Source organism: Poecilia reticulata, linkage group LG19 (genome assembly GCF_000633615.1).
Source record: "Poecilia reticulata strain Guanapo linkage group LG19, Guppy_female_1.0+MT, whole genome shotgun sequence".
Classification (NCBI taxonomy): Eukaryota; Metazoa; Chordata; class Actinopteri; order Cyprinodontiformes; family Poeciliidae; genus Poecilia; species Poecilia reticulata.
In genome coordinates, this window is record NC_024349.1 from 20,647,784 (window position 1) to 20,661,013 (window position 13,230).

Sequence of the window (13,230 nt, forward strand, 5' to 3'; positions counted from 1 at the left end):
ACGTTGTTGCTGTTGCTAAGGAATTTAATTTTGAATAAATCTAGCTCCTCTGCCGTCTTCCAGTGCTATCTGAAGAAATGCGCCACTTGGTCAGAAACATCCAATCAGAACAGTTTACGCGAACACGCTCACGTTCACGTCGTTTCTCCTCTTTGCTAAGCTACAGCTGGTTTCACACATTACAGCTAGTTTCCCCACAACATAGCCTGACGTGGACGTTCAGGATAGTTAGTATGGCCACCGATAATGGCGGATAGACGGATTTTCTGGAGCTGTAAGTTGTTTTTCCACCATTAACACTTTGGAGAGTGCGCTCACGAGCGTCAGTGACCGTGCTAAGACCATCCTGGCTCTGATTGGTTGTATTTCCACTCTTAAGACCTCGATTTTTTTTTTTCTCATTCTGCGCTATTACATCGTAGTTTAAATAAATATGTAAAAAAATAAAATGTTTCTTTTAAACGTTACGTACTGCAGCTTTCAAGAGTGCCCCGCTTAAGTTTATGTCAAAGAATAGACCAATTTTAAAGAAAACATTTTTTTAAAAATCTGACAAATGTGCTAGTTCTGATAATGCAGATGAAAATTTCTGTTTGATAACCGATTTTAATGTTGCTGTGCTGAAAGATCAAATTAGAGGAACAGCCTAATTTACCGTTAATTGGCAAATAATGGGCAGAATCTAGCAAGAAAGAGGCAAACAGGCTCTATAAAGTTTTCACACTACCTCTTGGATGATGACTTGTTTCATTTGGTGGGAACACAGAAGATGACTCGTGGATTGCTTTTCCTTAAAGTCAATGACCAAAAATTTAAAATAAGGTTTTTCCGATTCGAAATCCTGTTTTGCTAGAGGATCAAATACTTTTGATCCTGTAGGCATGTTGGGAACTTAAATGTTCTACCTCATCTTATTGTAATTACTATGAAAACAGTTTAATGAACTAGTGGTAGAAATTTCCAAGCAGGGACTAAATGCAAATATGCCACACTTTCCAGATCTTAAAAGGTGAATAAAAATATGAAAAACTTTGCAGGGCTCACCTTTTGCCTCACAATTCAGCACTAAATTGTGTTTATCAAAGTCACAAGAATGACACCCAATGGGTTTTGTGGTTTTAACAGAAAGCAGGATAAAAACATTAAAGGGGTTGGATGAATACTTTTGCAAAGCGTTGTGCTTTACTGTATATTATGAAAGGATTTTCTTTTATTCAGACCTTCCTTCAAAATGCACACAGACTAAATACAATGGAAATCAGTCTCTAGGAAAGTATGGAACCCTGATGTGTTGTACTCCTTTTTAGTGTTTTGGCAAACATTAACACTTTTATAGGAACCATTTAGATTTTATCTCATTACAAACCAGACTGTTAATCTTTGGCAACATTTGAACTAAAACCCAACCCCTTCATTTCCACACAAAAAAAATCAATATATAGACTCTGCATTTGCTCAACTGAGAGGGTTTACTCAAAGAAATACAGAGAGAATCTGTGTTTAAATAAATTTATAAAAAAAAAGAAAAAAAAAAAAGCATTTTTTCCACTGAAGCAGAACGAACACCTATCACTTGCTTTAGCTCATAGAACATAGAATACAAGCTGAAAAGCCTTACTTTGTCGCCTGAAATTAAAAATAAAAGAGAACAAAAAAGGAAAGAAAACCAAGCGAATCAACTTCAACACAAAGATAAACACAGCCGATGATGACGGGGAAAACAAGTGAGCAAATACAAAACAATGTAATAATAATAATTAAAAAAAAACTAAGAGGTTAAGTGCAGCACAGGTCAGAATCGTATAGCGTAGATTCAGTCTAAGTTTTCTTCAGTTCCATATTCAAATGATCTGCTCTGGTACTTTTTGTTTCTACATCTGTAACATGCAAGCTCAATGACACGTATGCTCAAATACACACGGGAATATACGCTTTAATTCGTAGGATATCTGGAAAATATGACAAAAGATCTGTTGATGTACAGTGAGAACCACGTTTCATTCGCAGAAACAGAAAGAGCATCCACTCCATAGTGTTTTCTTTAAATGAGAAAAAACCTAAAATATATATATATATATTTATAACAAAAAAGTAAGACTACATTCATGTCACCGAACAGTCCACATACAACAACAAAATTAAAAATAAAAACAACAGAAAAGTTTCCCAGAATTGAGATGTTTGGATGTTTCTTAAAGAGGCGGCGCTCGCTGCTCCGGGTTTTTAGGGGTGCCTCAGGAAAAGAAAACGCACAAAAAAAAAAAAAAAAAAAAAACGAACTAACTGGTCCGTGGCGCACCAAAGATACGACGGAATACTGCATTTCTACTCGCGACTCGGTTAGGTAGGTCGACGTGGAGGCTAGCTGCCGAAGATGGGAATGTCCACATGTCCACAAGCCTGCCTACTGGTTGAACGCTTTGATTTTTCTGTAATGCTACCAGGAGAGACTCCTGTTTGTCTTTGGGTGGCTGGGGGGCGAGGAGGGCGGGGCAAGTTGCATGGATAAACTTTTTGTTCTGGACTTTCCTTTCTTTCTGTCTCTGCTTCTTCTTGCTCTCTGGGTCTCAAACTTGAGAGTGACGGGAGTGGAAGGAGGGATTCACAGTCATCAGCTACGCTTCTGTTTCATTTTCAGTTTGGTCTCTAGTTTTTTGTTTTTGTATTTTTTTTTTGCTTTTTTTTGCATCGTGTTTTCTGCTATTAAATACGTGGCATATAAGGGCCGGACAGGCGGGGTTTGCACAATCGGTAGTGCTTTTCTTTTTGGCACCTTGAGGATGGTGAAGGAGGGTGGGATGGATGGGTGGAGGGGCGGAGATGGGGGTAGGAGGGGCTACTTGTCGTCAGCCTCTCTGGCGCTGTCTGTGGTGCCGTTGTTGTTGCCGACGGCGGTGGCAGAGCCGTTCTCCTCGTCGGTTTTCGCCCTCTTGTACTCGGGCGGGTCCTGCAGCTCTCCGTTCTGCCTCTTGGTGGGGAGGGAGGCGGAGGCGGAGGCGTGTGTTGCCAGGAGATGGAGAGGGTTTGCTGCAGAGAAGGAGGACGGGGGAGGAGGGTTCGTTAAAACGCCAGAGAGAGGCTGCTTCGTGCATGGGAGGCTGTTGCTGCGGTGACACGCTGACATCATGATGAACTAAACTGGCTCTTTTAACTCGACGTCATTGCACAGAGTATTAAACACAAGGCAACACACAGCATCTCAGCTTTATTTTATGTCTTTATAGGCTTAGAACACTTATCAAGCAACATATTTGTTTTGTCTCAGCATTTGATGATAATTTTCTTCTTCTACCACACAAGAGACATTCTGAGTCTGAGGAAACAGAGAAATGCTCAGTTTTTAGATGCTAAAAATTCATGCTATCACATAGGGCTGGGCAATAAATCGACTAATCAAATTTTTGGAAAATCTGGAATTTCTCCTTGGATTTCCATAGTTCAGAGTGATGTCAGCACGCCTGAAGCCACGTCTTGTTTTACAGGTGTGTTTTATTTATCTTTCCTTTTAATCCAGGTCAACTGAATAAGGAAATATCAGGATCAGGCAAAATTTGTATTCCTTTTCTCAAGAATAAAGGTAATAATTTCCGGATTTATTTTATGTTACAACTGCATTGGTTGTTGCAGTTTGTTAAATTATTTACTGTTAAATATTGGATAATTGTGACGTACCATGAAATGACTTGACCATCCATCCCATCAGTGTGACAACAGCCGACTCTTGTTTGGAAGGTATTTTACTATTCATCTTCCTCAAAATAGCTTCAACTCACCTGAACTAGCAGCGGTGCTGATGGGCACCAGGTGAGTCCCGTTCTGCGTGATGGCCTTGATAGGAAGCTGGTGCTGGCCGAGCGGGGCTTGCTGCACTATGGTGACGGTGGTCAAGGGAGCAGCCTGTGAGCTCTGGATGATGCGGCCCACTCCGCCTATAGAGGAAGTCGTGAAGGACGGGACTGGCTCCACTTTGACTGCAAAGCATAATGGGAGAGGAGTGCGAGTTGACGAGAGACGCCTTCGGCTAACACCTGAAGAGAACGCTCCTGACGAAGTTCACCTTTGACCTCCTGGTGATCTCCTCCACCTCCTCCGTTCTCCTGAGGCTCGGGGCTCTCCATCGAGGCGGGCTGCCCTCCGACGGTCGCCACGGTGACCGCCGGGATCTGGTGGACCACGTGCACGGTCTGCATGACGGGAGCGGAGCTCACTGGTGTCGTTACCATGGCCGGGGTCGCCATGGCGTATGTCACAGGCTTCATGGTGGTCTGAGGCATCTGGCGCTGCACGGCGATCAGCACCGGCTGGCTGTTGAGGGGGGAGCCTGGACAGGAAACAGGAAATGAGTTCAGCAACAAACACGCCTGCAAACGATGAGTCGGATTAACCGTGATGAATCCATCATTGATTTAATTGCCGACTAAGATAATAATTGATTTATCGTTAACTTGAGTATACAGACCAAATAAAAAGGATGTGTTGTAAGTACAGATTCAGAGCAGTGATTAAGTCAAAACTGCAAAAAAGGATGTACGTTTTGCGTTTAATCTTAAATTAACAAAACTTTGTAAACATCTTCTACCCAAAACTCCAGTGGCTTCACCTAGTTCAACTCTGAACAAAATCTATCACCTTTTTCTGTCCAATTATTAATCAGTTCATCAAAAAAATAGTCATCAAATCAGCCCTACGTTATATTGATGTCGAGTCAAGTGGAAATTCTTAGATTCGCACATTGTGTATTTTTATCGCTTCAGAAGCTAAAAATGATCAACTAAAAGAATTTCATCGTGTTATTGCATTTCAGGTAATAAATGCTTATTTTATTATTTAAAAAATGAATTGCATTTTTCCAAGTGCATTTCTAATATTGTATTAAAAAGACTGAAATGAAAAATCTGCAGAAAGGGCCAATTTTCAAATTAATAACACTTATATAATTGACAGATTAATCGATTAATCATCAAAATAGTCAACTGATCTATTACTCATAAAAATAATTAACTGACTAATCGGCAAAAAAATTGATTAATTATCAAAAATAACAGATTCATTAATAACTAAAATAATCGTTAGTAACACGGCAAACAGCTGGATCTGTTTGTGTTAAATCTGAGGTTTTACCTGGGGAGTTCTGTGCAAAGCGAGCCTCCTGGATGACAGCCAGCTTGGGCTGGACTGCTGCCGTCTGGGTGGGTGCTGCTGGGGGGGCCTCTGCCTCCATGGGCACTGGGGATCCCTCTCTGGACAGGCTGTCTGGGGTCTGGACTCCACTGGAGTGGGCGGAGAGCACCCCCATGTGGTTGGGAGAGGCAGGGGCGCTCCTGAAACCACAACGAGAGTAATTACCGACATGGAGCGGCGAGTGAGGCGGCGAGCGGGGAGGCGAGCCGTACCTGGAGGAGAGCGGCCCCACCGGGGTCCGGAAGCAGGGCACTCCCCGGGGCCGGCGCTTTCTGAAGGCCTGTTCGATGAGCTTGCCCTCCGAGGCGGGGTCGATCCTCCAGAACGAACCCTTGCCAGGCTCCTCCTGGGACCGGGCCACTTTGATGAAGTAGCGGTTCAGGGACAGGTTGTGGCGGATTGAGTTCTGGACGAAAGGAGGGAAATATTTTATGTTGTTGCACGTGACTGTTTCTGTTAAAGTTAGCCTCCACGACAACCAATCCATGCAATTTTATGGGATTGGAATTTGATTTATTATGGATTTCACTGAGGAGAATCAGTCATGTTGGTCATTTGGTGTTATAGAAATATGCTGAACTGAATAATAAACACAATTTCACTAGGCAACATCAGAATGCAACTACAAAAACAGTGCTGCACAGCACCAACACTGCACTAGCAGCATTATGTGATATTTAAATAAAACAAAGTAGAAAAGACTAAGTCAATGGAGGTTTTTAAAAAAGGATGTCAGTAAGCCTGTGGCAATAAGCAGTTAATCATTTAATCACATGATAACTTACAATGAGCTCATTCTACTCTAACTTTTAAAAGGAAACTTAGTTCCCTTTAGACATCAAATGAGAGGTCTTAGAGATAAAGTGGAGTCTGATCTATTTTCTGATACAGTTGAGCCTTTTTCTAGTCATAACCCAGGATCCAATAGTATTACCTACACAGTCATACAGTTACACATACTGGCTTAAACATAAATATAGGAGAACTAGTATTAGTACACACTTCTCCACATAAGTTGCAGTTCCAACAAACTAAGCTTTTCAGGGCGATACGACTTTGGATGACTGAAGTTTGTTAGACTCAGTCTAACAAATAAAGTGCTAAAGAACTCCAGCTCAATAACCAAGCCTAAGTATCGCAGTAACTTGAAATCAGGATGTGGTTTGCTGTAGTTGCTGCATTAATAAAAACTAAGTTTGGGAAGTTGTTCACACCCACTTCCCAGAAGTCCCCTGGAGGACGCGGTGGAGGCACTGACCTGCCAGCCTTTGTCAGCTGTTCTGTAGTAGGGGTAGTTCTTGGTGATGTGGGTGTATATTCCATTCAGAGTTAGCTGTTTATCTGGAGCCATGGTGATCGCCTGGACTATTAGTTGTGCATAGGAATATGGAGGTTTGGAGTCGTCCTGTGGAAACAAACAAACAACAACGGAGAGAAAAATGAATGTGCTTTGTAATAAAAGTTTGTTTCTCAGTCTTGTACAATTAAGACCTGACAAAAAAAGTTATTTACCAGTATCAAAGTGGAACAGAAACAACAGAAAAATCAGACAACTTTTTACTGAAGTATTTTACTAAAGACATAAAATACAAACAGATAAACAACTAGTAGATGTTACTGATTTTAATGGTAAAAAAATAGTTCCATAGTTGGTGGAAGAACTGAGTACGGCCCATAAAACTCCTGAGACTCACTGGTTCGGTCTCACTTGGGAAACCAATTTGTTGAGATATCTACTTCTAGAATGATAAGTGAAACAATTTAAACAGTTGTACGATTTTTAATGCTGTGTGGATGTTAATTAATGTGTGAGCAACAGACAACCTTAATTTCCCTACAGGATTAATAAAGTTTTACCTAACCTAACGTAACGTAACCTAAACTCATGAATAATCTATATTCTTGTAGAATGATGAACTTTGAGTTGTTTGGAATTAATCTTAACTCAGATTAATGAGAGGAAATAGCTACTTCTCTAGAGGGAGAGGAAATGTCTTTCTTCACTGTTGTTGCATTAACATAGATAAACTCAAATTGACAGTTACTTCAAATAGCCATTACAGATGGTAATAAGGATTATTTGGATTAATCGATTATTGAAATAATCCGTCAATTCATTTAGCGATACCTGCAGTATTCAAACTCAAAAAAGGCTATTTGCTGAAAACAAATGAGATATTCAGAGCAGTAATTAAGTCAAAACTACAAAACATATATAAATTTTACATTTAAGATGAAAACATCTTTGTCTGTCAATATGTTTTAGTAAAACTCCTCCAGTTTCATAGTTTTAGCTCCACTTCAAATCCACTAAAGGAATGCCATGTTATTGCAGTTTAGGCAATAAAATATTTATTTTCTCATCTAAATAAGTGATTACATTATTTGTTTATTAGCATCTTTTAATGTGTTTCTAATTAAAAAAAAGGATTAAGTGCCAATTTTTTTTTATCCAATTAATAATTAGTTGCAGCCCTAATGGTGATGACTGAAGAATCTCCTGTAGCAGTCTGTATTACAGCAGATCTGAAGAATCCTCTGACTGAAAGCACTCATAAGGATGGCGCTGAGCAGAACAAATACAAGAGGATTTATCTTTTTTTTATTATTATTATTATTATTATTATTCATTACTATGACTGTACGAACATGCTCATACCCATAAAGACAGGCAAAACATTCTGTGTCCCGTCAGACCTACTTCCTGTTCCGTGACCTCTCACCTTTGGGCTGTCTTCACCAGAGGCCTCCTTGTCGTTTTCTGATTGCGAGTTGTCTCCTATGATTTCCGAGGTGAGAACGCGGCTCGTTCTGTAGCTGGAGAGTCCTGCTCCCCTCGGACTTGATGGACACGAGTTTGCAGCGCTATAAAAAATAAAAATAAAAAAAAAGAAGACGAAAAAAACAAATCTGTTGGGTCGGTGTCCTCCATGTTTAGAAATGTTGTTGCAATTGCAACTCTTAACTTGAACCACACGCTCATCGTCCTACCTGATGGTGCCGGTGGGCGAGGGCAGAGGGCTCATGAGGTGAGCGATGTTGTCGGGAATATTGATGGTCAGCGGTGAGATTTGAGGCTGGACGGGTTTGACCGGTGATTCCGGCACGTTCCTTGGCTCCTTCTTGCCGCTGGACAGGGCGGTGAACGTGATCTTTATACTCGTGCTGGGGAAGCGGAAGCAACACCTGCGGGACGACACGGACCCGAGCGGTGAAACGACACCACAATGTCAGCGTGCGGACGAGCCCCTCTGCCAGGCAACAAGCATGCCGAGGCGCTCCAAATGAAGACCGGGGAGGAACACAGAGACTTCACAACAATCTAATATGGGCATGAACCAAGACCGTTATATAACAGATCCTGCTTAAAATGTCTAATTTTCTATTAATGGACTTGGCTATATTTAGACCAGTTGCACACAACTAAACGTGACAATCTCCACAGATTTTGCGCAGATTAAATGGAAATAAAAATAATCTGTCCAATGAAGTTATGGGTAAGAAAATATACTGAAAATGGATCAAAACTAGAGGCAAAACTTTATTTTTTTGTGTGAGTGTGTATGTGTATATATCATCATTCCTTCCACGCAGTCTTGACAAAATTAAAATAGGTCTGCTTTTCGTTTAATGGCTTTACATTTGACGATGAAAAATTGATCTGGTCTTCACCAGGTTCTTAAAGATCCCTTTGGTTTTCTGCACAATGCCCTTATGGACCCACCACAGCGTTTTCGCTCAGGCTGAGATCTGGAGACTGACTGGGTCACCTTCGATCTTTTTGGAGATTTGTTTTGGCCGTTCTGTTGCGGATTTGTTGCTGTATCCTGTTTTCCTCTGATTTGACCCTAGAATATGAGGAGTAGTTAATAGTTGAGTTCATAACTACAAAATACCTCGGCTTTGTGTTTGTGAAACAAGCCCAGCTTATCACACCTCTGTTTGACATCTAGCAGGGGGCGTTATGTTTTATTAAGTTTTCTATAAACACCTCTAGTTTTGTCTGATGTCTGAAGGACATTGTTCCATTGTTGTAGTACAACTAGATTCAAACTGGTAAATTCTGCCATATTCACTTAAGAGAAAAGACAAAATATATCTGTTCAGTCTTCTTCCAACTGTGTTACAATGAATGTAAACATTTAATATGATAACTGAGGCCTGTGCATTTCCTGGTTAAAAAACCTCAATTTCATTATTATTATTAGCAGTAGTAGTAGTAGTAAGTGGTCAATGTTTGGGGGAAAAAATACCTTCATACATCATCGGACTGATGTATTGGTGAACCTCTATAATATTCAACTCTCAAGAGACTTTATAGGGGAAAACAATGTTTATGAAGGCCATGTAAACATTTAGAAGCAGTTTATATTTTACCTGTGGCAGATAACTCTTTGTGTCTTTGTTCAGGATAAATTGGTGAAATTCTAAAAGGCTAAAGCTAATAGCTTTCCAATGTAAACATGGATTACGTTTCCATTGGGTGACATGTCCAGTGAGATTATGTCTATTTTAAATAAATAGAAATATTTTACCTGCTCCATTCTCAAAATCTCTTCCAAAAATGAAGGTTATATGGTTAACACAACCTCATTTTCCTTTCCTTGTGTAAGTAACCATCAACATTTGTCCAAAGTAAAAGTTATGAAAATGTAAAGGTAACATAAAACATAGCTTTAGCATTTTGGGACTGCTGCTTAAACTAAAGGAAGTCTAATTTGGATTTAAATAACTTTTGACTCTAGTAAACACGACTTTGTTTTTAATTAGGTTGTGATATGTAAGCTCCAAAATTAAAATATGCTTCCTCCTGCTCGAAATTAGGTTTATCACCAGCTACTTTGAGTGTATTATAGTCAGGCAGGAAAAAGACAACACCTATCTTGGCTCAATAAAGTGTGATGTTGGTAGCAATATAGTGTGCTTTACCAACAGCAGTGGGAAATTAACTCTTCAAACAGTGCAATTCCTCGTTTCGGCATTGGATTTATTTTCATAAAGGTTTTTAAAAGATGACTGTAACTATTCACAGCCACTCATCAATGTGGCACATGTAAAACAACGGAAGTGAGGAAATAAAACCAGCTAATGTCCCCTTTCACGTTACAAGCTAGCTTCCACATGTAGAACATTGTAGAAAACAGAGCAAATAACCTTAGCAAAAGGATAAATGCCAACACAAAGGCTGGGAAAATGTGTGGCCGAAAACATTAATGAAGGGTTATTAATATAGGTTTTGTATTTTTTGGAGGGGCAAGCAGTAATATTGTCACATTAGCATGTCTGACATGGAGATTTCGTGTGACGTATATGCTGTACACACGAAGAGCACGTAACAGACTCGACACAGCACGTGCATCACCGCTGCAGGCTAACACAACAATAACAATACACACACAAAACACGAGTACGTTAATCCACGGGCAACACTTCACGCCACTCGCCCTCAACACTTACATTCGTGGAAGCTGAAGAGGTGGAGCCCCTCTTCTCTGGAACACCCCATCAACAAACACCCCGTTTTTTCCAAGGCACCGGAGGTAGAATTCCCTCGTGCCTGAGCCATCCTCCCCGGCGGTGAAGATTTCGAGGTGCCGCCGGGATATGAAGCTCGAGTGGCCCATGCTGACGTCCACTGAGCCCTGGGAAGAGTTCCGGCCGATAGTCACCGACCTTTTCTTCATGAGATACTCGAACTCTCGGCCCTCCAGCCGGGCTATAGCCGACCCCAACATCCCGCTTACCACCGCCATCTTCCAGTCCAAGGTGTCTGGTGCAGATTTTGAGGTGTGGAAGGAGCAGTAATTTAGTGGCGAATGTGATAAATTAAAAGGGTTCGTTTTCTGGCCTGGTTTAATGAAAGGGGGCTCCAATTTTACACTGTGGAGAATTTAGCCAGGAACGTGCCAGACCGGGGACACAACCGCTCAGACTCACCACGGTGAAGAGGAGGGCGGGGCCAGAACGAGTCGCAGACCAATCAAAAGCCGACAAACGGGCGGAAGTACTGCAAGAGACAATTGTTTCCGCCAATGAAAAACCGGTTAGGGCACGCAGATGAGTGATGTTTACCAATGACAACAACAATAAAAATAGCCGTAGAAAGGTTAGGTCGGCTGCAGCATGGGTTGCATTGCAGTCTGACACGCAGATGGAGGAAAGGTGTAAAACCCGGCAAAATAATTTTAAACAGAAGAATTTAACAGACAAAAAAAATCAAGAGAGGAACACGTGACTCGCCTTTTCTTCCTTATATTCACCTCACCAGAGGAGGCGTCATCTGCGTATGAACAGTTTTTTAGACATTAAAATGTAAGTAGACATGGAACATTATTATTAAACATTCCAAGAGCATCTCAGTGAATTAGAATATCATAACATGTTAATGTATTTCAGTAATTACTTTTTAACAGCATCAGAAAAACGTTTTACACCTTAAATACACACATGGCATAAACCACTTTAGCATGAAGGAAGTTCCATGTTTGACTCAGGGAATGCAAGACAAAGGCAAATCCTCACTCCCCCACTACCATGCTTGACTGTTAACATGAGGGTTTTGTGCAGTTGTACTGTTTTTTTGGGGGGTTTTTTTTCCAAACATTGTGCTGCATGTTATGGTTAAACATCTCTGGCTTGGTCTCCTTTCTGGAGACTTTTCTTCTAGCAACTCTTAATGAGAAGCCATGCTTTCAGTAAATCCCTCTATGAAGTTAGACATATAAATTGCTAACAAAGGCAGTGGTTTCCTCTGAGATTTTGTATTTTTAGCTGTTGCAGCCACTCCCATGAAGCTCAAAAATGTGTTTCATTTGTGAATATTTGTTTCTCTCTGGGGAGTGATGGATATATTAAATTGTTTGGAAGTGGCTTTATAGCTCTTCCTAGATTGATAAGCAGCAACAATTGCTTCTCTACGTTCAATTCATGGTATTTTCCTGTTATGCTTCCCTTACTTGGAACAAAATACATCTGGACCTGAAGCTGAGCAACTTAACTGAACTGAAGGAATTTATAAGCATACAGTCAATTACCACTAGTATTCAGTCAAACATGCAAATCATTGAATTGACAAGTTTCAGTCACTTCCATGACAACAGTCCCAGCACCAAGGCATGCAGACTGCTCCCACCAATATTTCTGAAAGGTTGGATTCCTTAGGAGCTCAGTGAATCCACCACCTGGATCAGCTTAGTTGTGATATGTCTTAGGGGTATTGCAACAAAGTGAGTGAATGGAACTGACCGTAACTCAGACACCAAGCAGTTGGCTAGGTACAATCGCAAAGCGGTGTCAGAGGTTGCTAAGGGAAATGGTGTGCAGGTTGCCAACTTTCTGGAAAGTTCATTGCAGACCTCCAGCATTCAAGTTGCCTGCAGATCAACTCAAGAACAGTGTAGAGGGCGTCGCAGAAGGGATTTCCAATTGCTAAGCACACTCATTCACCACTCAAACTAGAAAGTGTACAAATCATGCCTGGCAGGCTGACAATCCAACGGATGAGCCTTTTTCCAAAAATGTTTTTAACGTGTCCTGTCTGGCAGTTTCCAGGACAACAGCACTGGCCTGACTGCACTGTGTCAACTGTAGTTTTGTGCAGAGGTGATTATGGTGTGGGAATGTTTTGCTAGCAGTTGTCTTTGGCTTCTCAGTTCCAGTGAAAGGAAATCTGCAGCATACCAAGACATTTTGGACCACTCCATAATCACAACTTTCAGTTTGGGGTTGGCCACCCAATATCTAGGCAGCAGTGATGATACTCTGCAGTAACATGTCCTAGATAACTCTATCAGTTGTTGGCAAGTACTTGCAATCTACCTCATCTACTTTCCCGTCTTTCTTTGTCTGGTCGTATGATTAGAAAGCCGGGCAGAGAGATGCTGGAGTTGAGGACATAATCCTTGCCCACTGGTGATTCTCTGGGATTTGGGGATTGTAATTGGGGTATTATTTGAGGTTTGGGGACGCCAGTCAGCTTCTCCCGCTTGTTGCCATGGCTATGGGACGTAACAGCTGACTAAAAGTAAATAAGAGCAAAAATCCTTCCAT

General features: G+C 41.1%; 1 protein-coding gene across 1 annotated transcript; it reads right to left on the reverse strand.

Moving 5' to 3' along the window:
- Positions 1 to 1,446: 1,446 nt before the first annotated feature.
- foxk2a (forkhead box K2a) lies at positions 1,447 to 11,128 on the reverse strand. The gene is made up of 9 exons (XM_008437713.2): positions 10,639 to 11,128; positions 8,173 to 8,367; positions 7,905 to 8,046; positions 6,440 to 6,586; positions 5,394 to 5,587; positions 5,122 to 5,321; positions 4,058 to 4,321; positions 3,774 to 3,971; positions 1,447 to 3,027 (listed from the first exon to the last, which is right to left on the reverse strand). The coding sequence occupies exons 1-9, from the start codon at positions 10,932 to 10,934 to the stop codon at positions 2,837 to 2,839; spliced, it is 1,827 nt and encodes a 608-aa protein (XP_008435935.1). The 5' UTR covers positions 10,935 to 11,128; the 3' UTR covers positions 1,447 to 2,836.
- Between the last annotated feature and the right edge of the window lie 2,102 nt (positions 11,129 to 13,230).

What these genes read in the sequence shown, in the direction of transcription:
- foxk2a (XM_008437713.2), bottom strand. Translation starts at nt 10,934, where the DNA reads ATGGCGGTGGTAAGCGGGATGTTGGGGTCGGCTATAGCCCGGCTGGAG. An exon ending in CTGGTGAAGACAGCCCAAAG is followed by an intron (nt 6,587 to 7,904) that starts GTGAGAGGTCAC and finishes TTGTTTCCACAG; the next exon opens with GACGACTCCAAACCTCCATA. An exon ending in CAGCTGACAAAGGCTGGCAG is followed by an intron (nt 5,588 to 6,439) that starts GTCAGTGCCTCC and finishes CCTTTCGTCCAG; the next exon opens with AACTCAATCCGCCACAACCT.